Genomic DNA, 26,019 nt, shown 5'->3' with positions numbered 1-26,019 from the left:
GTGAGCTGCCAACAGGTGGCGGGATGGCTCAGCTAAAAAAAAAAAAAAAGAAAATGAAAAGAGAACTCACAGAATGGGAGACAATATTTGCAAATTATATATCTAATAAGGGCCATGTATCCAAAATATAAGAACTTTTGCAATTAAAAAAGTAAAAAACAATCCAATTTTTTAACACGCAAAGGATTTGAATAAACATTTCTCCAAAGATATACCAATGGTCAATAAGCACATGAAAAGATGCTCAACATCATTAGCCACTAGGGAAATGCAAATCAAAACTAAAAAAGGCCACCTTACCCCCACTAAACTGCCATAATAAAAAAGACAGTCAATAAAAAGTGTTGGTGAGGATGTGGAAAAACTGGAAAACTCATACAATGCTAGTGGGAATGTGAAATGGTGCAACCACATCAGAAAACAGCCTGGCAGTTCGAAGTTACGACAGAGTTTCCATATGACCCAGCAATTCCACTCTTTGGTATATACCCAAGAGTAATGAAAACATATGCCCACAGAAAAACTTATACATGATGTTTATAATGTTCTATGTTGTCTATGTTGTGGCAGCATTATTTGTAACAACCAAAACGTGGAAATAACCCAAAAGTCCATCAACTGATGAATGAAAAATAAAATGTCATATATCTATTTAGTCATAAAAAGGAATGAAGCACTGATACATAATGCAATATGGATTAACCCTGAAAACATACGTGAAAAAGAAAAAAAAACTAGGCATAAAGTCCAATGGTGTATGCTCTATTTATACGAAATGTCCAGAACAAGCAAAAAAAAAAAAGCCCAAAAAGTACATTAGTGGTCGCTTAAACCTGAAATAGCTAGGGATAAGAGGTGACTGCCAAAGGGTACAGGGTTTCTTTTTGAGGTAATAAAAATGTTCTAAAATTAACTATAGTTATGGTTGCACATATCTATGAAAACACTAGAAACTCCTGAGTTGTACACTTTAAATGGATAATTGTATTATACGTGAATTACATCTCTATACAGCTGCTACTATTTTTTTAAAAGATGGAATTATGTACTGACATACGATGACATGGTGAACCTTGGAAATATTATGTTAAAACAAAGAACCTAGACACAAAAGGTCACCTATTGTATGATTCCATTTGTACAAAATTCCCAGAATGGGCAAATCAATAGACACAGATAGATTTGTGGTTGCCAGGGGACAGAAGGAGAGGGGGATGGGGAAATGACTGATAAAGGGTATGGGCTTTTTCTTTTTGGAGTGATGAATCAGATAGTGATGATAGTTAGACCATCTTGTGAATACATTAAATATCACCCAACTCTACACTTTAAATGGTTGAATTTTACACTATGTGAAATACTCGTACATCTCAATTCAAAAAAAAATTAAATAGCCATGAATGGCCAGTAGCTACTGTATTGGACAACACAGCCATAGAAGGTGCCTAAATTCAGAGGAGGCCTTCTATGAGCAAGAAATAGACTTTTGTCTTAAGCCATTTGGGAGGTAGGGGTTGGGAAGGGAGGGGAAGCAAACAAATTTAAAAAATGGCAAAGAAGTGCCGAACATTTTGCCTATACCGTATTTGCCGGCGTATAAGACGACTGGGCATATAAGACGACCCCCTAACATTTCCACTCAAAATACAGAGTTTGTTATATACTCGCCGTATAAGACTACCCCCTCTTCCGCACACCTTCCACACACCAAATAAAAGGTAAAACAGTATCAGATTTGATTTGGCCCACTGAAGTGCAAACAAGCGTATTGTATTTCGTGTCACCACATAACCGTTTTGGCGATGTTGAGCCACCATGTCTGCTACATGTTTTTCGAGTTCTGGCCAGTGTGGGGTGCCTCTTCTTAATGCACACTTACCCCTTGGCATACTCTTTAATGCTTTCTCATTTGATTTCCAGTCCCGAACCACCTTTTCTGTTACTCCATATTGTCTTGCAGCAGCACAATTATTATTTTCCTTAGCAAAGTTTATAACTTTCAGTTTAAAATTTGCATCATACTTCTTTCTTTTGGCTGGTGCCATGATAGGGATGATAGGGGTTTGACTGGTCGACATTTTCTATGCTGTACTGTACAATGGTGCAGTATTGTGGTTGGCTGTTGGCTGTATACAAAGCCTGATTTGATTGGTCCCTGCTCCCTGTTTGCCCGCCCTGTCACTATAGCAGTCTGGTCCACCCTTGCATCAGCATCTCCCTGGGACCTCACTAGTGCGCAAGTGCGAGCTCTTCAACATTCTAACAGGCACCATGATAGCGCAAAATCGCGAATCTTCAATGCATATGTAAAGAAATATACGGTAACCCGAATTTACCACACTCGCAAAATCGCATAACAGCAAAATCGCATAACAGCCGAGCATACACCCAGCAGCGCTGCTGATGCCTGAACGGTATGTGGAATGAAGTGGGCGGGCATCGGGAGGCCACTATGGCACGGGGCAAGCACTATGGGCAGTCTATCTGAAGTGTACCTGGCGTATAAGACGACCCCCCACTTGGAGGCATATTTTTCAGGGCCAAAAAATCGTCTTATACGCCGGCAAATACGGTAATTGCTTATAACTTTTGAACATAAATTCCAAAAGTCCAAAAGCTCTGGACCAGGGACAGATGACTTCAAAAGAATGTTTAAACTCTATGGGCATAAGCTTCAAGATTTATAAAAAGAAAATTAACTACAACAGCATTTCCCACACTATGATGTGGTACTTATCAATAGCTGTTGGGCATCCAAGAACTGTTTTATGAAATACTACAATGTAGTTAAACAGCTTTCTTTACTTGCAAGACTTGCCAGAACATTTAAAATGATATTGTGCTTTGTAGGTTCATAGCGCTTTGCAATATCCACTTTACAACACAGATATTTTTACATATTATGCAATGCTAGATTGGGAAATATTGGACTATATGATTATAATGGGTCTGGCACCTTCAAAGCTGCATGATTCTTAAAAATGTTTTGCTCCATTTTTGTGCTTTATTTAATTTGGTTTAGCATAAAGGTAAATCAGTAATCTATGGGAAAAAATAATTACCTCTAAATAAATATTTACATATTTCTCTAGGTTCTTAATATTCTAGTACTAAAGTTACAGAGATACAAACCAACATGTCAGCTATAATATCTTTTTAAAAATCAAGAAATAATTAATCTACATTATGGAATTATGGAATGCAACTACATATAGTAAACTAAGCCTAAGTACATACAAATATTACATAGGCATAACTTCTGTGACGTTGTTATGTTTACTACTGTTCCCTGCTACTTAAGATATCAAAGTGGCTGGAACAGTGTCCCAAGCAACAGTCTCCTCTTCCTATTTTATTACACTGATTCCAAACTCTTCCCTAATTATAGTCCATTTTGGAATCTCACAAGTGTCTAAACCAAGTCACCTCTCTGTGAAGTACATTAGTACTGCAAATAATTCAACAGAGAGAGTCTTTTTCTTCCTTAAACACACTTATTTCATATTTATTGAAGCTAAACAACTGTGCACCAGGCTTACAGTGTTCAAATCCTGCACATTCCAAAAAAGGACTGGCATTTGGTCAGATCCTGGAAGAAAAGGTATAAGTCCTTAAAATATCTTCCTGGTCAAAGAAACTATCTCTAGTCACCTGGGGTCTAGGGCCACATCAGATAGTTATGTATGCTAAACAATGTGATTTATGGTAAACACCTATTTGATTTACAAGGGGCCCTGGGACATGCTATATCAGTTTGATTGCTCAGAGTGAGGGCCAAGAAGCCAAGAGCTAAGGTCAATCACAAGAGCACTTCCATGCCTATATAACAGCCCCAATACCCACTGCACACCAGGACTCAGGTGAGCTTCCCTGGTTGGTAATACTTCATATGCATAGTTTAAGCAAAGATTTTGTATCTCTACTTGAAACACTGAAAAACTAAAGAAATATAATATCAAAGAAAGATGTTTTCATCCCAAATAATAGATAATATAAAGGGGCCATATCTAGGACAATTAGAGTATCAAATAAGTAATGAGAAAAGTGGATTATAACCCAATGAATAAAATGGGCTGAAAGTTTAATAAAGAACAGAATATATGCATAGTATCAAAGTATCATCCCATGGGTACTTATTAATTACAAAGAGAAATATTTCAAAAATAATCACCAACTAGGGCCGGCCGAGTGGCTCATTTGGTTAAGAGCTCGCTCAAGAGTGTGAGCTCTGAGCAACAGGGTTGCAGGTTCAATTCCCGGCCCAAGCTGAGCTTCCGCTGAGCTGCCAACAGGTGGCAGGATGGCTCAGCTTAAAAAAAAAAATCACCCATGGAGAAACCTGTCCAACACAACTATAATCGAGTGATCAAAATGAATATTATCAGTAATGAGACAAACTGAATAATCAGTAACAAACAAACTGAACACAAGACCAACTTGACATTAAGCAAGAAAATAATAAAAGCATCATTTCTGTAATATTCCTATGAAAAAAAACTAACTTGAATCTCATCATGAGTAAAAGTCAAACATTGAAGGACACTATTAAAAGAAAAATAACTGCCTACAATCTTCAAAAGCATTATGATCATGAAAACCAAAGAAAGATGAGGAAATGAGAAACTATTCCAAACTAGAGGAAATTAAGAGTCATGACAACTAAGTGCAACATATTTATGAATTAGGTTCTTTTTTAATAGAGTACATTATTAGAACAGTTAGTAAAACTTGAATGGGTGTATGAGGATTGGACAGTAAAAATATATCAATATTATGACTTTGTTCCTTGTTTTGTGATTAAGTAGGAAAATATCCTTGTTTATAGGAAAACACACTAAAGTGTTTAGCAGTGATAGGAATGCAGATCAACAACTTATTTGCAAATGCTTCAGGAGAAAAGTTCTTTAATTTTTTAATTTAAAACTAAAAAATTATTTACTTCATCCAGATGGGGTGATATTGAATTACTGTTGAGTTTTAAAAATTGAGGAAGTTTCCAGTAACTCAAGGTTTCATAATTAATTTTTGCTCAAAAATCTGTAATATACAACTTTTAATTATCCAGTCAACACATAACTTATAATTAAGCATGTCAAAAAAAAATCTTCCATAAGTCACTTCATTATAAAAAAGGCTTGTATATAAATTACGCATTTTTTTTAACCATTCTTCTTAAGCTAATTACCTCCTGCATGTTCATACCAATTAAAAGAATGATTGAGTTTTAAGGAACTTTTCATGCTTAATGTGGAGACTATTACTCACCAAGAATGAATAAACTTGAAAGTACCAGACTAAACCTTAATTACATTTATTTTTACTTAAGATGCACTTGCTAATCCTTTTTGCTTTCAAATCATTTCTCTTTCATGTTAATATATCATCTGGTTAATGACCAAACTCTAAATATCTAAAAAGCATCCAAGTTGCACAATTCTGAAAACATTACCAAAAAATAATTCCTATGCGTGAATGTTTCTGACACAACTGTGAGGCCTTACACAACCGCCAAACCAAAAATTCATTACCAAGATACAATAACTACATAAGCAACTACAATTTCCCAGGTAGAAACCTAAGAGTCTTAATAGTTGTTATACAATACACAATCTGCTAAGAATAGACCTAAAATATTTCAAAAGTATCACTTCAATCCTTAGGTATGATCAAACAATAGTGAATGTTTAAATTTTTAAAAATGTATTACAGTAAAAGACACATTGCCATTAACCCCCCTCAAAATACTCTCCCTCACTTCAAACACATTTATCCATTCCATCATTCTTGCCACTTTCTGAAGCAGTTCTGGAAGTCCTCTTTCGTGAGTGTCTGTAGTTGCGCTGTTGGGGCTACCTTGATGTCCTGAATCATTTTGACTTTGGGAAAGAGCCAAAAGTTGCATGGTGCCAGATCTGGTGAATAAAGTGGATGAGGACACACCGTAATGTTTTTATTTGACAAAAGTTGCCCTAACAGCAGCGATGTGTGACACGGTGAGTTGTCATGATGATGATTTACGGCACACTTTAAAACACATCTTCTCTCAACAGATCACACCAGACTGACTGCACTGAACAAGTTGAAACTTGTCAAACACTGTTACTAAGTTCATCGTGCCATTTCCCATGTTGAAGGTCCCTGCCTTTCCATTGGGTGGCACTTGGCAGCAGCATTCAATGTATTTTGTGATCACAACGAAAAGGTTCCGTGTTACACATCCTTCTGGCATGGCGATTTCTGTCAAATAATTACATTACTGTGTATTCTCATCCACCTTACTCACTGGATTTGGCACTGTGCGACTTCTGGCTCTTCCCCCCAGTCAAAATTACCAAGAAAGGTCAAGTTTTGAATCGATTCAGGACATTGAGGCAGCCACAACAGCACAAGTCGGGAGGCACTGCTGGGGGCATTGTCATCACCAGGTCAATCGACCTGGCCCGCACACCTAAAGAGGTTCTCTCAACGACAGCCTTATGGGCAGTCAGCAGGTGACAACAGACTGCGGGAGGCCCTGGGCCTTTTGCTAAACTGCTCCAGGCCTGATACTCATGACAGCCAGTCTTAGTTCACAGTGAGGCCACCCCACATACTTCCAGGTCCAGCACAGGCAGCAATCAACCTTATATGGATTTGTAGCTCATACCAGGTAGCACAGGCATGCCACAAGACAAGGTTGAAATTGATCTGCATGGGAGCACTTCCCAAGAGGCACTACAAACAATACACCCAGAGTCTGGCATCAGACCACATCAGAGCACTACTCAATTAGCCCCACTAGTAGCATACCCAAAGGGTGCTCTCAACAGGCACAAGAGGCCTTTGGGGCAAATCCCCCTCTGAGAGGTCAGCCCCGACATAGCAGTTCACGTGCCGTGGGTGTAGCCAATCCTCACAGCAAGTCAGCCTGAGAGTCAATCCCACCAACTGATGCAACAAAAACAACCGAGGCTCAACTACAAAACAGTACACACAACACACACAAGGGACACTCTTGAAACACACGCAAAGGTGATCAGGGAGACTGCACCATTATATCACAGAGGATACCGCCTACATAAGGCCACCCAGCAAAGGCTGAGAGACATAGGAGATTTACTTAATACATAGAAGCAGACAAAGAGTGGCCAGAATAAGGAAACAAAGAAACACGTCCCAAATAAAAAAACAAGAGAAAATTCCAGAAAAAAAAACTAAATGAAATGGAGGCAACCAATCTACCAGAGACAGAGTTGAAAACACTGGTTCTAAGGATGCTTAAGGAACTTAGTGAGAACTTCAACAAAGAGTAAGCATAAAAAAGGACATAAAAACCATAAAAAATAACCAGTCAGAATAATACAGTAAGTGAAATGAAGAATACACTAGAAGGAATCAACAGATTAGATGAAGCAGAGGATCAAATCAGCAATTTAGAGAACACCCAATTGGAACAACAGAAAAAAAAAAAAGAAAATGAGGGTAGTTTAAGGGACCTCTGGAACAACATCAAGCGTAACAACATTTGCATCATAGGGGTAACAGAATGAGAAGAGAGTGAGCAAGGGATTGAGAATATATTTGAAGAAATAATGACTGGGGCCAGCCGAGTGGCTCAGCTGGTTAAGAGTTGGCTTGAGAGCATGAGCTGTGAGCAACACGGCCGCCAGTTCGATTCCCACATGGGCCCGTGACACTGCACCCAAGCTGAGCTGTCACTGAGCTGGGATGGCTCAGTTGGTGTAACAAGATTGCCTGTTCGATGGAGGGCTATGCCCACTCGCAACTAAGACTGAACTCGGCACCTTAAGCTGAGCTGCTGCCCGGATGGCTCAGTGGATAGAGCGTGCACTCTTAACAACAAGGCTGCTGGTTCAATTCCCACATGGGATGGTGGCTACACCCACCCGCAACTAAGATTGAACACAGCACCTTAGAGGCTTAGAGGTCACAAGTTGCTGACGGGAAGCCAGATCGCGACTGGCGCCCTCCACAACGAAGACTGGAGAACAACAACTTGGCCGGTCCCCTTCCCCAATTCTCCAACACTGTTCCCCTCCCCCAATTCCGCAATAAAATCTTTAAAAAAAAGAAAAAGAAAAAGACTGAAAACTTGCCTAACATGGCAAAGGAAGCAGACATGTGCAGAGTCCATGGAAATGCAGAGTCCAAAACAAGATGAACCCAAACAGGCCCACACCAAGACACATCATAATTAAAATGCCAAAAGTTAAAGACAAAGAAAGAATCTTAAAAACAGCAAGAGAAAAGCAGTTATTGTAGTTACCTACAAGGGAGCTCCCATAAGACTATCAGCTGAATTCTCAAGAGACATTTTGCAGGCCAGAAGGGTGTGGCCAAAAATATTCAAAGTGATGCAAGCAGGAACCTATAACCAAGACTATTCTACCCAACAAGGCTGTCATTTGAAATTGAAGGACAGATAAAGAGCTTCCAAGACAAGAAAAAGCTAAAAGACTTCACTACCACTAAGACAGTGGTGCAAGAAATGTTAAAAGGACTTCTTAAGCAAAAGAAAGAAAAAAACAAACGAAGATCAAAAATAATAAAATGGAAATAACTATGTACCTAGTAATAGTCACTTTAAATGTAAATTGGTTAAATCTCCAATCAAAAGACAAAGTGTAGCTAAACAGATAAGAAAACAAGGCCCATACATATTCTGCCTGCAAGAGATCTACCTCAGGTATAAAGACACATATAGACTGAAAGTAAAGGGATGGAAAAACACGTCTCATGAAATGGAAAAGAGTAAAAAGCTGGAGTAGCAATAGTTATATTAGACTAAATAGACTTTAAAACAAAGACTATAATAGGAGACAAAGAACAACATTACATAAGATAAAAAGATTAATCCAAGAATGGGGCATAACCCTAGTGAACATCTATGCACTCAACACAGGAGCACCTAAACATATTTAAAAAATATTGACCAACATAAAGGGAGATATCTACAGTAACACAATCATAGTAGGGAACTTTAACACCCCATTGACACCAATGCACAGATCTTCCAGACAGAAAATCAACTAGGAAATAGTGGCCTTAAATAATTGATATTTTTGGAGATTTCACCCTAAAGCAGCAGAACATACATTCTTCTCAAGTACACATGTAACATTTTCCAAGAGAGATCACATTTTAGGCCACAAAACAAGTCACAATAAATTTAAGAAGACTGAAATCATTTCAAGCATCTTCTCTGACCACAGTAGCATGAAACTAGAAATCAATTACAAGAAAAAAACTAAGAAACACACAAACACATGGAGGCTAAATAACATACTACTAAATAATAGATGGACCAACAGTGAGATCAAGGAAGAAATCAAAAGATATCTTGAGACAAACAAAAAATGAAAACACTACCCAAAATTTATGGGAAACAGTAAAAACAGTCCTAAGAAAAGAGGGAAATCCATAGCAATGCAGGCTGACCTCAAGAAACAAGAAAAATCTTCAATCAATAATCTAACTTTAAACATAAGGAAAACCGGAAAAAGAACAACAAAGTTCAAAGTGAGTACAAGGAAGGAAATAATAAAGATCAGGGTGGAAATAAACAAAATAGATGCTAAAAGAACAATACAAAAGATCAATGAAACCATGAGTTAGTTCTTTAAAAAGATAAACAAAATTATCAAACTTTTAACCAACTCATCAAGAAAAAGAAAAAGGACCCAAATAAAATCAGAAATGAAAGAGTAGTGACAACAGACCACAAATATCCAAAAAAATAATTAAGAAAACGGTACAAGCAATTATACACCAACAAATTGAATGAACTGGAAGAAATAGATAAATTCCTAAAAACATACAATCCTCCAAGACTGAATCAAGAAATAAAAGAAAATCTGAACAGATTGCTACTAGTGAAATTGAATCAGTAAACAACAAGCTCCCAACACACAAAAATCCTGGACCAGATGGATTCACAGGTGAATTTTACCAAACATTCAAAAAAGAATTAACACCTATTCTTCTCAAACTATTCCAAAAAATTCAAGCAGAGGGAAGGCTCCCAAGACCATTCTACAAGGCCACCATTACCCTGATTCTGAAACCAGACAAAGACATTTTAAAAAAAGAAAATGACAGGTCGATATCCCTGATGAATATAGATACAAAGACCTCAACGAAATATTAGCAAACCGATTCAGCAACACATTAAAAAGACCATATGCCACGATCCAGTGGGATTTATTCCTGGGATACAAATTGATTCAATAGCCACAAATCAATTAGCGTGATACACCAAATAAACAAAATGAAAAATAAAAATCTACGATATCAATAAATGCTGAAAAAGCATTTGACAAAATTAAGCATTCATTTATGACAAAAACTCTCAGCAAAGTGGGAATAGAGGGAACATATCTCAACATAAAACAGCCCAAATATGACACACCCACATCTAACATACTCAATGGGGAAGTTAAGAACATTCTCCTAAGATCAGAAAAAGACAAGGATATCCACTTTCACCATTTTTATTCAACATAGTACTGGAAGTTCTAGCCACAGCAATCCGACAAGAAAAATAAAAGGCATCCAAATTGAAAAGGATGAAGTAAAACTCATTTTTTGCAGATGACATGATATTATATATAGAAAATCCCAAAGATTCCACCAAAAAACTATCAGAACTGATAAATGAATTTAATAAAGTAGCAGGATGTAAAGTTAATACTCAGAAATCAGTTGCATTTTTATACACCAATAACAAATTATGAGAAAGAAAAATTAACAAAACAATTCCATTTACAATTGCATTAAAACTGAAACACCCATGAATAAATTAACCAAGGAAGTAAAAGACCTGTATTCAGAAAATTATAAGATATTGAAGAGAGAAATTAAAAAACATACAAGTGAAAACATACACCACGCTCATGGATAGGAAGAATTAATATAGTTAAAATACTACCCAAAGCAATATATAGATTCAACGCAATACGTATCAAAATACCAATGGAATTTTTCATAACTAGAATAATCCTAAAATTTATATGGAACCATAAAAGACCCTGAATAGCTATGGCAATCTTGAGAAAGATAAATAATGCTGGAGGTATCACACAACCTGATATCAAACTATACTACAAGACCACAGTAATCAAAAGAGCACAGTGTTGGAATAAAAACATCACAACAATTATAGATTGACTCCCCTTTTCACACTTACATTTTTCTATACACAAAAAACTACCCATAATGAGGAAAACAAAAAGCACAGATGATCATAAATATAAATAACACTTTAAGTTAAAATTCTCAAAAGGCAAAGTAAAATATCACAGGCCCTTCAGCTGTGCTCCTGCATCTCTGCCTTATAGATGAGAGAAATCAAATGACACTATGCTCTAATTCAAAGGCAAGAGATATCTATTAGTTTCAATAAGCAGTAGCACATAAATAAGTCATGGGGATGTAATATACAGCACAGCACCTATAGTTAATAATACAGTATTGGATATATGAAAGTTGCTGAAAGAGTAGACTTTTAAAGTTCTCATCATAAGAAAAAAATTCTGTAACTGTGTATGTATGCATGGTCACACATGTTAAAAGCAAAAAAAAAACTAGATTTAAAAATAAGCAAAGGGACTAAACATACATTTCCCCAAATATATACAAATGGCCAACAGGTACATGAAAAGGTGCTAAACATCACTAATCATTAGAGAAATGCAAATCAAAACCACAATGAGATATCACCTCATACCTGTCAGAATGGCTCTCATCAAAAAGAAAAAAGTGTTGGCATAAATGTGGAGAAAAGGAAATCTTGTGCACTGTTGGAGGGAATATAAGTTGGTATATCCACTACAAAAAACAAGATGGAGGTTCCTCAAAAAGTTAAAAATAGCACTACTATATGATCTAGCAATCCCACTTCTGGGTATACACCCAAAGGAAATGAAATCACTATCTCAAAGAGGTATTTGCACTCCCATATTCACTGCAACATTATTCACAATAGCCAAGCTGTGTCCACCTATAAATGAATAAAGATGATGTGATATAGATGTATTCGTCATGGGCTAACACTACAAAATTTTATATTGTAGTGGTTACATAACTACAAATCTGTCAAAATTCATAGACCTTTACCTTTAAAAAGAGTGAATTGTATTATGTGTGTATTATACCTCAATAAATCTGACTAAAAATCAAATGAGAAAAAAAAAATCCATGTTGCAAATGATTCAAGGTAAACTGTTTTGTGGTCCAAAAGTTCTATAACAAAGTCTATGACTTACGTAAGAAGAAACAAAAAGTAAAATTCTGTTCCTTGCGAAGTAATGACTGCATAGCTGCACTCTAAGTAATACTTAAGAGTACGAGTTGCTTAAGAGTTAGATAACAGGAAAAACATGCAAAAAAAATTCAGAGGTAATTATATTCAGTCTATAAAATAATTCAGTGCATTGCTTCTCGGCCTTTTGGCTAAGATTAAGTATAATAATTCAGTGCAGTCTCTAGTATATTCAAGTATATATTTCTGACATTCAGCAACTAATTAGTTATTATAGTTTTTACTACATGTACATCATGTGCCTAATGGAAGAATTTTAAAAAGTTTTAGATACAACTCTTATTGTATCTAGAAGCTTTGTATGTATGTGGAGAAGGAATACAAAGTAAATGAAAAATTCAAAGTAGGAGGTGTGGTCCCACATGCTACTTCATGAAGCCAATCTACCAGTAAGTCCCATAAACATTCAACCATAAGCTATCAAAAGTCTACAAATAGCCTAATATAATTTTCAGGATACTTCCATTCATCCACCAAAAGATTACATTTACACTTATTACCACTGAATGTTATTAAAATTCCCTGCATTTTAAAAGGAAAGTAACACCAAAGGCTCTCATGCTCAAAAATATCTCCACTACATACCCTACGCATGAGAAAATCAATTTGGTTATAAACTATTTTCTGGGAGAGGAAAGAAGACTGAATGAAGCAAACCTATCACACATTCATACATTAATCACGCCAAAGTAAAAAGACAAAATAAAAAAAGTTTATGAATTGATTCAGTAAAGGGCAATTTCCTATCAAAAAGCTCTTCAAGGAAGGGCAAAAAGTGAAATGCAGGGGCCGGCTGAGTGGCTCAGTTGGTTAAGGGTTGGCTTAAGAGTGCAAGCTCTGAGCAAAAGGGCCGCTGGTTCAATTCCCACACGGGCCAGTGACGCTACGCCCGAGCTGAGCTGCCGCTGAGCTGCCAATAGGTGGCAGGATGGCTCAGCTGGTGAGAGCACATGCTCCTAACAGCAAGACTGCCTGTTCCATGGTGGGCTATGCCTGCCCGCAACTAAGACTGAACTCGGCACCTTGAGCTGAGCTGCCGCCAGGATGGCTCAGTGGATAGAGTCCGTGCTCTTAACAAGGCTGCCGGTTCGACTCCCGCATGGGATGGCAGCTATGCCCACCCACAATGAAGGCCGAACTCGGCACCTTATGCTGAGCTGCCGCCCGGATGGCTCAGTGGATAGAGCAACAACAAGACTGCTAGGTCGACTCCCGCATGGGATGGTGGCTACATCCACCCGCAACTAAGATTGAACACAGCACCTTGAGCTTAGAGACCACGAGCTGCCAACGAGCAGCCAGATGGCGACTGGCGCCCTCCACAACTAAGACTGAAGAACAACTTGGCTGTTCCTCTCCCCAATTCCCCAATTTAAATAAATAAATAAATAAATAATGTAACTATCAGTCTTCAAATTTCTACTATCAAATGTCCTTTCTGTTCTTCGTCATTCTCCGTACTTTTGAAATTCCTCTATTGGGGAGAACAAACACATAAACACAAACCCCCTTTCTGTATACTTTATGACATATATAAAAAAACAAAGTCAAACCTAGCACCATTCAAAGTTTTCGTTTTTGTTTTTTCCTGCAAGGTATAGAGATAATAGAGAACATGAACCCATTTTTTGGAAAAATTGTGATATACTGTATAGTTGTGTACATCAAAAAGATTTAAAAGTATAAATACCAGCTATATGTTCGAAATAATTAGACAATTTAAGCTTCTTTGTTAATACCTATTTATATTTTCTAATAATTTTTCAACAATTATCATGTATTATATGGCTTTTATTAAATAAAATTTTTAAATCTTTACATAATTTTAGTGTTACATTTTATAAAACTGACTGGTAACAAGCTATGAAGTCTATTATCTCCTTATAAACTTTTCGTGCAATTTTTAATGAACTCTGGGAATATCTTTGTTAATAAAAAGAAAAAAATGAGAGCTATTAATGATATCTTTCCTATTATTTACAAGCAAGAGAAATAATTCAGGTAAAATATTAAGGTAAATTCAGTGTATGTTCTTCTGAGCAAATTCATGTTATTGGATGATTTTGCTCTTAATTCAAACAATGAACAATGGAATTTTACTATGTATCTATGTGAATAATGATTCACAAAAAGCAATAACTTTCTTTTATCTAACAATAGGAAAAAATGTAAATACAAACAAGTTGGTTTTTCAGAGTTAAGAAAGTAACTATAAACTTATTTCATCTATCAAAATATAAAAGTAACTCATATTATAAAATTCTTCTATCTCTAAAATGTAGATTCCAAGTTAATCAAAACATTTTTTAAAAAGTTCTGCACAATTCCAGATTAGGCATCAATGTTCATATTAATAAAGGAAGAAAAGAAACACAGGTCTTACATGTGTCTCAAAAATCCTTAACAGTAAATGCTGGGCCTACCTCCTCCTCTGACTCTGACCACCTCAAAATTACAACTAAACTACAGAACACCCATCATTGAGAATCGCATGAAGTCTAGCTGAACAGAAGTCCTATAATTAAGAATACATAGAAGAAGCCACCTCAAGACTGGTTGGAGGGGGGACAGACACATAATGCGCTGGTCCCACACCCAAGTGTGGTGGTTAAAAACTGGGAGGGCTATCTCAACTGCAAAGGTGAGAAGCTGTAGAGCTCATGAGCATGGGGTCCCAATGCCATACGAGGCTCACCAGCCCAGGGTTCAGGTGCAGGGAAGAGAAGTCCCCATAATTTCTAGCTGTGAAAGCCAGAAGAAATTGTTGCTTGGTGAGACTGAGAGATGCTGCAGTCCCAGGTGTTCCTCTTCAAGGGTCTGTGCGTGGGCTCACTCACTGATGGGCTCACTCACTGATGGGCTCACTCACTGATGGGCTCACTCTGAACTCCAGCACTAGAGCAGCAGCTCAAAAGGCACAAAGGAAATACAGGGAGGAACTGAATTGTCTGGCTTCAAGGTGAGGGCTACAGGGGCAGTTTCCTCCCAAGCAGAAGTACTGGCAAAAGCCACTGTTCCTTTGTTGAGCCCTCCCATCACCAGCCTGCACACACAGGTGGGCACCATATCTAAGTCTCAACCTACCTAGCTAACACTGTCCACCCCACCCTAGTGATTCCCTGAGACCCCACCCAAACTGCAGGCCCATCCAAGCCCCTTTCAATGACTTTTCCAAACAAACAAGCTGTTTTGCCTTATACTATGGACTTTCCTAAAACCTCTCAAAGATTCACAAACTCTAAGAACCACCTCAGATCTAAAGACACACAGACTGAAAAAGAGATGGAATAAGATGTTTCACACAAATGGAAATGAGAAAAAAGCTGGGGTAGCAATACTTCTATTGGACAAAATAGACTTAAAATGAAGACTATAATAAAAGACAAAGAAGGTAACTACATAATAATAAAGGGATCGATCCAACAAGAGGACATAACCCTAGTGAATATCTAATGCATCCAACATAAGACCACCTAAATATATACAACAGATATTAACAGACATAAAGGAACAGATAGACAGTAACACAATCATAGCAAGGGACTGCAACACCCCACTGACACAAATGGACAGATCCTCCACACAGAAAATCAATAAAGAAACAGTGGCTTTAAATGACACATTAGACCAGTTGGATTTCATTGATATTTTTGAGCATTTCACCCCAAAGCAGCAGAACATATATTCTTTTCAAGCACACATGGAGCATTTTCCAAGATAGACCATATGCTAGGCCACAAAACAAGTCTCAACAAATTTAAGAAGATTGAAATCATATCAAGCACCTTTTCTGACCACAGTACAATGAGACTAGAAATCAATTACAAGAAAACTGGAAAACACACAAACACATGGAAACTAAATAACATGCTACTAAATAATGAAAGGGTCAACAATGAGATCAAGGAAGAAATAAAAAGATACCTTGAGACCAACAAAAACGAAAACACAACAACCCAAACATCTATGAGATGCAGTGAAAGCAGTCCTAAGAGGGAAATTCATAACAGTACAAGCCTACTGAAAGAAACAAGAAAAATCTCAAATCAACAGACTATCTTTACACCTAAGGAAAGTAGGAAAAGAACAGCAAAATAACCCCAAGTGAGAACAAGGAAGGAAATAATAAAGATCAGAGCGGAAACAAATGAAATAGAGACCCAGAAAAACAAAAGATCAATGAAAACAAGAGCTGGTTTTTGAAAAGATACACAAAATTGACAAACCTTTAGCCAGACTTATTAAGAAAAAGAAGACTCATAACAATAAAATCAGAAATGAAAGAGAAGTGACAACAGACACCACAGAAATACAAAAAAATTTAAGAAAATACTACAAGCAACTATATGCCAACAAATTAGACAATCTGGAAGAAATGAATAAATTCCTTGAAACATACAATCTTCCAAGGCTGAATCAAGAAGAAACAGAAAATCTGAACAGAGTGATTACTACCAATGAAATTCTATCAAGCTCTGTACAAACAAAACTCCTGGACCAGTTTGGCTTCACCAATGAATTTTACCAAACATTCAAAAAAGAATTGTCACCTCTTCTCTTCAAACTATTCAAAAAAATCCAGAAGGAGGAAGGCTCCCACACTCATTTTACGAGGCCACCACTACCCTGATCCCAAAACCAGACAAAGGCATTACAAAAAAAAAACAACTATAGGCCAATATCCCAAATGAACATAAATGCAAAATCCTCAACAAAATATTAGCAAACTGAACTCAGCAATACATTAAAAAGATCACACACCACGATCAAGTGGGATTCATTCTTGGTATGCAAGGTTGGTTCAATATCCACAAATCAATTAATGTGATACACCACATTAACAAAATGAAAAATAAAAATCATATGGTCATATCAACAGCTGCAGAAAAAGCATGTAACAAAACCCAACATCCATTTGATAAAAACTCTTAGCAAAGTGGGAACAGAGGAATATCTCAACATAATAAAGGCCATCTATGATGAACCCACAGCTAACATCATACTCAAAGGGGAAAAGCTAAAAGCATTCCCTTTAAGATCAGGAACAAGACAAGGTTGCCCACTATTCATCAATTTTATTCAACATAGTACTGGAAGTTCTAGCCACAGCAATCAGACAAGAAAAAGAAATAAAAGGCACCCAAATTGAAAACACGAAGTAAAACTGTAATTACTTGCAGATGACATGACATTATATAGAGAGAACCCCAAAGAGTCCACCAAAAAAACTATTAGAACTGATAAATGAATTTGGTCAAGTATTTGGATATAAAATTAATACTCATATAAAGTTGCATTTGTATACACCAATAACAAACTATCAGAAGGAGAAATTAAGAAAACAATCTCACTCACAATTGCTTCAAAAACAATAAAGTATTTAGGAACAAATTTAACCAAGGATAGGAAGAATTACTATAGTTAAAATGTCCATCCTATCTAAGGCAATATATAGTTTCAACACAATCCCTGTCAAATTACCAATGACATTTTTCACAGAACTAGAACAAATAACCCTAAAATTTATATGAACCCATAAAAGACACTGAATAGCCACAGCAATCCCAAGAAATAAGAACAAAGTGGGAGGTATCACTCTACCTCACATCAAATCATACTACATGGCTATAGTAATCAAAACAGCATGGTACTGGCATAAAAACAAACACATAGATCAATGGAACAGAATAGAGAGCCCAGATATAAATCCATGCCTATGTGGTCATTTAATCTATGACAATGGAAGCAAGACTTTACATTGGGGTAAAGACAGTATATTTAATAAATGGTGCTGGGAAAACTGGACACATACATTCAAAAATATGAAACTGGACCACCTTCTTACACCATATACAAGAATAAATTCAAAATGGATTAAAGATTTAAACGTAAGACTCAAAACCATAAGACTCCTAGAATAAAATATAGGAAGTAAATTCACAGACATTACCCTTAGTAATATTTTTACTGATATATCTCCTCAGGCGAGGAAAGCAAAAGAAAAAATAAACATGTGGGACTACATCAAACTAAAGTTTTTTTCACAGCAAAGGAAACCATCAATAAAACAAAAAGACATCCTACCGAATGGGAGATGATATTTGCTAATGATATACCTGATAAAGGGCTAATATCCAAAATTTATTTTTAAAAACTTCACATATCACCAAAAAAAGACAAACATCCCAATGAAAAAATGGGTAAAGGACATGAAGAGACATTTTTCTAAAGAGGACGTGCAGATGGCCTACAAACATATGTAAACATGCTCAACATCACTAATCATTAGAGAAATGCAAATAAAAACCACAATGAGATACCATCTCACTCCTGTCAGAATAGCTATCATCAATAAATCAACAAACAAGAAGTGTTGGCAAGGATGTGGAGAAAAAGGAATCTTCATGCACTTTTGGTGGGATAGCAGATTGGTACAGCTACTATGGAAAACAGTAATGGAGTTTCCTCAAAAAATTGAAAATGGAACTACGTATGACCCAGCGATTCCACTCCTGGGTATCTAACCAAAGAAATCCAAAACATTAATTCAAAAAAATATATGCACCCCAATGTTCATTGCAGCGCTATTCACAATAGCCAAGGTATGGAAACAACCAAAATGTCCATCAATAGACTACTGGATAAATAAACTGTTACATTTATACAATAGAGTATTACTTGGCCACAAAAAAGAATGAAATCTTACCTTTTGCAACAACATAAATTGACATAGAGAATATTATGCTAAGTGAAATAAGTTGACTGAGAAAGACAAATGCCATATGATCTCACATATGTGGAATCTAAAACACAGAATAAACCAACAAAATGGAAATAAGACTCAGAAATAAGAAAAAAACCCTGATAGTTGCTAGACAGGAGGGGGGGTGGGGATGGGGAAGAAGGTGAAGGGATTAGGAAGTACAAATTAGTAGTCACAATATAGTCATGGGGATATGAAATACAGTATGGGGAATATAATCAAAAATGTTGTAAAGACTGTGTAGGGTGCCAGATGGGTAACTGGACTTATCAGGGGGATTATTTCATAGACTGTGTAGATGCCTGACCACTGTGTTATACACCTAAAGCTGAAGTAGAATAATATTAAATATCAACTATAATTAAATATATACATATATAGACATATAAACATATACATACACATATACACACATATGTAATATATGTATATATTATATAGTCATGGGATGTAAATTACAGCATAGGGAATATAGTCGATGGTATTGTAACAGTTATATATGATGTCAGAGGTGGATTGGCGGGGGTTATCACTTTGTGAAGGGTGTAATGTTTAACTATTAGATTGCTTTGTAACTAATAAAAAACACTAATAAAGAAAACTAATTTGAAAAAAAAAGGTTCACGAACATTAAACAAGGGCATTTGGCCGTAGCACGCCCTGTATCTCTTGCTAAGCAGCCCAAAGGCCAGCACTAGTGGAAGCCAGACTTAGTTCACAGCTTAGCCTCTCCCAGTTACCTCCAAGCCCAGCACAAGTGGCAACCATGTGTAGATGACTTTGTAGCTCATACGAAGTGGCCCTGGGCAGAGCACAAGCAGCAACTGACCTTGGTCTGCAACAAAGCCCTTCCCAAAAGGCCCCAGAACCAACATACCTAGTGGCCAGCTTCAGACGAGACCAGAACACCCCCAAACACCTCCACAAAGGACACACCCGAAGAACAGACTTGGCAGGCACCAGAGCCCTGCTAAAGCAAGTCTTACTCTATAGTGTCATCCCCTACACAACAGCTCCTCCACTGTAGTCACAGCCAGTCCTCACAACCAATCAGCCTGAGGGTCAATCCCTCCCACTGATGTGCAAACAGCAACCAAGGCTTAGCTACAACAGGAGGGCACACACAACCCACACAGGGGACACACTGGAAGCACCCGGCAATGGTGAACAGGCAGACTGTGCCACTGGCATCACAGGACACCTACTACATAAGGCCATTTTACTAAGACTGGGAGACATAGCAGCTCTACCTAACACATAGAAACACAGGAAGGTAGCCAAATGAGCAAAGAAGCATGTCCCAAAGGAAAGAGTAGAACAAAGCTCCAGAAAAAGAACTAAACAAAATAGAGATAAGCAATCTACCAGATACAGAGTTCAAAACACTGGTTATAAGGATGCTCAATGACCTCAGGGAGAACTTCAATAAAGAGATAGGAAACATAAAAATGGAGATAGAAAACACAAAAAAGAACCAGTCAGAAATGAAGACTATATTAGAGGGAATCAACAGATTAGATGAAGCAGAGGATCAAATCAGCAATTTGGAAAATAAGGTAGAAGACACCCAATCAGAACAGCAAAAAGAAAAAAGAATTTAAAAAATGGGGCCTCTGGGACAACATCAAATGTACCAACATTCACATCATAGAGGGACCAGGAAGAGAAGAAACAGCAAGGAGTTGAAAACCTATTTGAAGAAATAAATGGTGACGGAAAACTTCTCTAACCTGGCAGAGGAAATAGTCATATAAGCCCATGAAGTACAGAAAGTGACAAAAAAGATGAACCCAAAAAGGCCCACAACAAGACTCATCATAATTAAAATGTCAAAGGTTAATGACAAAGAGAGAATCTTAAAAATAGCAACAAACAAGCAGTTAGTTACCTACAAAGGAGCTTCCATAGGGTGGTCAGCTGATTTCTCAACACAAACTTTGCAGGCCAAAAGGGAGTGACACAAAATAATCAAACTGATGAAAAGCAAAGACCTACAACCAAGATTACTCTATTCATCAAAGCTATCATTTACAATCAAAAGACAGATAAAGAGATTCCCAGACAAGGAAAAGCTAAAGGAGTTCATCACCACCAAACCAGTATTACAAGAAATGTTAAAGGGACTTCTTTAAGAAGAAAAAAAAGATAAAAAATATGAATAAAATGGCAATGACTACATATCTACCAACAATTATTTAAATGTAAGTGGATTAAATTCTCTAACCAATAGATAGAAAGGCTGAACAGATAAGAAAACAAGACCCTTACATATGCTGCCTACAAGAGACTCTCTTCAGATCAAAAGGCACACACAGACTGAAAGTAAAAGGATGGAAGAGATATTTCATGAAAATAGGAACAAACAATCAAAAAGCTGTATTGTAGCTATATCAAATATCAAAAAGTATTGTAGCAATACTTAAACCAGACAAAACACATTTTAAATCAAAGGTATAACAAGAGACAAAGAAGGACCCAGTAATCCCACTTTTGATTATTTATCTGAAGAAACCCAAAACACTAATTCAAAAAGATGTATGTATCCATATGTTCACTGCAGCATTATTTATACTGTAGCCAAGACATGAAAGTAACCTTAGCATCCATCAATAGATGAATGGATAAAGAAGTGGTACATATATACAACAGAACATTACTCAGCCATAAAAAAAGAATGAAATCTTGCCATCGACAAAAACATGGATGGATCTAGAGGGTATTATGCTGAATGAAATAAGTCAGAGAGAGACAAATACCATATGATTTCCCTTATATGTGGAATCTAAAGAAAATGAACAAACAGAAACATAGAGAACATTTTGATGGTTGCCAGATGGGGGAGGGTTGGGGGGATAGATGAAGTGGGGGAAGGGATTAGAAGGTACATATTAGTCATGGGGATGTAAAGTACAATATAGGGAATATAGTCAATAATACTGTAATCACAATGTATGGTGTCAGATGGGTACTAGACCTATTGTGGTGATCCCGTCATAAGTTATATAAATATCTAATCACTATGTTGTCCACCTGAAGCTAATATAATATATGTCAACTAATTGAAAAATAAAAAATTATTTTTAAAAATCCTTAACAATTACTAAATTCTTTTTTATAGGCAAAAAAAGAAAGAAAATCAATCAGGTAAATATCAACAAATTGTAGTTATAACTTTTTATCATCACATTTTAGAAAAAATACTTTGACTATCATTTTTTCTAGAGGTTGAAGTAATAAAACAAAAATCATCTAAATTTTTACCAAAGATGGTTTTTAAATTTCTAATGTTAACTGCATTAGTAACGTGGAAAACTACTACTTAAAGCTCTGCTCTGCTCTACCTGTAGATTTTGTGTGCATGTTCATACAGGCAATATCTAATCACTCCTAATGCTGATAATATATCTGAAGGATATTTCTATAAGATAGAGACAATTTAAACAGTAGAACTGTTTTCAAAAGGACAGTGCAATCTTTGCCCTCCTTTGCTCAATTTCACACAATATAATTCACATGTAGAATATTCTTATTTATCTTATATTTTTGGATATTCCTATGCATAAAACCAGCTATTTATAAACACTGAGCAAAGAACCTTACCTTTTGTTACATATGAGTAGGTTTGTCCTTTTTCTGCTTTACAAGCAAAAATCACATTTCCACAAAATAAAACGAGTGTTTGGTTAGTTAACTTGAGGTAGTGGTTAGGGCATAAAGCTATATAATAAGGCTAAATTGACCATTTGGTCACCGATCCCACCAATTAACTTTCATCTATTGCAGGGTCAAAGGCAGCAATTGCAGGGTCAAAAGCAGCATCAAAACCCCTGCTAGTCGGTTCTTTGGATTACAAGGAAAGATATCCAAATGTGCAGCTCAGTCAGCACAAATCACCATCACCATGTTCTATTTATCAACTTTACTGCAAACAAATCATGTTAAGATCTGTGATCTGAGAAGAGAATATCAATAAATAACTAGATCCTAAAATAGATGATAATCTAAGAGATAATGTAAAATCTATTGTAGGTGCTAAATTGAAGAAATATTTTAAAATCCAAATCCATTTCTATTAATCAACATTTATACTTTGAATTTTAAAATGCCACTGAATTTTGAGTCCCACTGCTAAGACAGATAACGGTGGCAGTAACATTCTCTTCTCAGCTGGAAGAAATGTATAAAATATATAAAAAGACAATCACTGATCCCTTGAACCTGTCAGCTTTATTAATCCATGTACTTTCACCTTTACATAACAATTGTAATCTAATAGGAACTATACCTTGAAATTACAATAAAAATTATCTTCCAAGAGGAGGCGAATCTGTTTCTTTCCTTACTGGTAGTAAGTACAAACCAATCACTTTTCCATCCTGTTTCTCTTCTGACCTTTAATTCTTTCCAATAATATGCTGCATGAGGCAATGGAATTACTACTTCAACTCTAGATTTGCCTCTCCTAGAAAATGTGAATTCCCTGAGATAGCATAGCTTCCTTCAGTCCTTCTTCCCACTGGCAGTTCATTAGAGTATAAAATGACACACTATATGGTATTCATCTACTCTCCCAGCAGCTCCTCCTACTAACTGCACCATGAAATTCTGTAGACACTAGGTGTGCATCATCAACCTCTGACATAGTGCCAGGCCATAGAAGGCTTTTGAATATATTTAGTGGAAAACTGAGCAACTGAACCTTTGAATCTCTCCTACCCCACTCAGTATCAGAAAAGCACGCTAAAAATATGGACAACTGTATTTTTGTATATATCTTTGACCCAAGACATAGTCTTTCTTTTCTTACTAGCCATACTTTCAATTGTCTTTTTGGAGAGAAAAGCCTTGGATCATGTCTGGTTCATTTTCTAATATAAACATTCCCTACAAGATAATAGAGTTCGGCATATGTCTAATCAAGTAAAATCTCACAATACCATCCCTGATTAACCATGTGGTGGTCCTTACAAAATTTATGAACCTATAAATTTTAACACCTATATTTTTAGTTTACACTAAGACTTGAGAATGCTTCCCAATATAGCTGATGTTAAGGAGGATGCCTGGAGAGACGGAAGCAGGGGGTAAAAAAAAAAAAAAAAAAAGACCATAGTCAAGAAACAATTTAACATACTTCTTCCATTTCCACCTTTATCCCAAGAGAATTTAAATGGGAAGGGAAAAAAAATGTGATTCAGAGTCAGCCATAAAGAAAACAAAAGATGCTGAATTTGCAAACTGTGCGTTTTAACCTATTCTTTCAAATATAATTTTTAAAGGATTTTTTGTTAAATCCACAGAATCTCGGCTTCATCCAGGCGCAGCTGAATCTCATCTCACCCAATATCCCCCGCCTCCATACATACACATACAGCGTTACCACTATGAGTCCCTGTGCCAAACCAACCATCACGGGAAAAAATTAAACCATGAGGATCATTTCCTAATTTTCTCTGAAAAATAGTCACAATTCTTTTTCCCACAGGAAAATAAATTACCTATTCTAATGGGATGGGTCGGGGGAAGTTTATCATGCAGCTTCTCATTCTCCAAGAGAGGAAAACAGCAATAACTTCCCAGAGACAACTGCTCTTCTATTATATCAAGGGTTAGAACCTAAAACACAAGCAAGCAAACAAAAAAGAAAGTCTCTTGGGGTATTCACATGAATAGAAAATTGAGGCATTGTACTTTGCAGCAATATAGCCCCTTAAAAATCCTCCAGAGCTTGGGGGAGGAGGATGACCCATCAATCCCCCCACACTCCTGCCATATAGGGGAGCAGGATTCTGTCAAATAGAAAATGCCACTCTCCGCCTCCTCCGCCATCCCGAACATTGAATGGCACAAAGTGCGGGGGCGACCGAGGGCAGAAGTGAAGAGGTAGGGGCACCACACACATACACCGCACCGAGCACTGACTCACGGCTTTTAAAAATGTTTTAAAGCTACAATTTCATCCAGCGGAAGGATTCCCTCCCATTCACCAGCCCCAGCTCACACCCTGCTCCTCCCCCCAACCGCGGGCTCAGCTGGGCCGTGTCCCCGCCGCGGCCTCGGCCCCCGCGTCCTACGCCCCCAGGCGCGCGGCCCCCGGCCCCGGGATCCCCCACGCGCCACTCACCACCCCGAGGCCCCGCGCGCCCAGGCCAGGAGATGCGTCGCACCTGGATGTAGTTGTTCTCGCAGTAATCCGCCACCCGTTCCAGATTTGTGTAACTGTCGAAGAGGGCCCGGCGGCCCCCCGGGATTTCCTCCTCCAGCAGCATCTGCAGCTCCGCCATCTTCACATCCTCCTCCTCCTCCTCCTCATACAGATCGCAGAGGTAGCGGCGGCAGCAGCGCCAGGGAAACCCAAGACTGGGAGAGGAGGAGCAGAGGCGACCGCGGCAACTCGGGAGGAGCGAGAAACACCCCCCGCGCGCGACAGGGGAGGGGGCAGCAGGGACGGGGGCGGGGCGCGAGCCGACGGACTCCGAGGACGGTCACCGCGGCGACAGCCGGCCGGGCGCGCGCACGCGCGCTCCCCTTTCTCCGCCCCCGGGCGCCTGAAAAAGATTCCCACCCTCGGCCGCTCTGCCTGCCCCTCCCCCACTTCCGGCGTTTCCTAGCGACGACGAGAGCGGGGGCCGGGATGCGCGCGGGAGTCGGGCGCACGGTTAACCCTTCGGCCCCCACAGGTTGAGTGGATCGGGAAGTACCCCTGAGCCTTTGTTAGTCCGGCGTGAACGCGCTGCCCGGCCCCGCCTTCTTCTCGCCGGCGCCCTCTGCGACTCCCCCGGGCGTTATCCTCAACCTGGGGCCCAATGCTGTGGTCATTGGCCTGAGAGATGTCAGCCTGCAAAACTTACATGCAGCTTTAAATGCCGCCTTACTTTTCATTTCTCTCTTCAGCTTTTGACCTCATCCATCCTTTTTGGGACATATAAGTCAATTC

The 26,019-nt window shown here is 37.8% G+C and overlaps 1 protein-coding gene across 13 annotated transcripts in view; it reads right to left on the bottom strand.

Moving 5' to 3' along the window:
• The window catches only part of ABI2 (abl interactor 2), a 107,610-nt gene extending 81,972 nt beyond the window's left edge, over positions 1–25,638 (bottom strand). For 5 of the 13 annotated variants that reach the window (XM_019635659.1, XM_019635657.1, XM_019635662.1 and 2 more), the window contains exon 1: positions 25,250–25,638. In XM_019635659.1, the coding sequence (XP_019491204.1) occupies positions 25,250–25,366 (117 nt within the window). In that variant the 5' untranslated portion in view covers positions 25,367–25,638. Of the gene's footprint in view, positions 1–24,580; positions 24,699–25,249 lie in introns of all 13 variants that reach the window. The other 8 variants (XM_019635656.1, XM_019635660.1, XM_019635658.1 and 5 more) reach the window with 3 other exon arrangements.
• Between the last annotated feature and the right edge of the window lie 381 nt (positions 25,639–26,019).

Source organism: Hipposideros armiger, unplaced genomic scaffold (genome assembly GCF_001890085.2).
Source record: "Hipposideros armiger isolate ML-2016 unplaced genomic scaffold, ASM189008v1 scaffold_23, whole genome shotgun sequence".
Lineage (NCBI taxonomy): Eukaryota > Metazoa > Chordata > Mammalia > Chiroptera > Hipposideridae > Hipposideros > Hipposideros armiger.
Note: the sequence above shows the minus strand (reverse complement) of the source record. Positions and strands in the feature narration are given on the sequence as shown.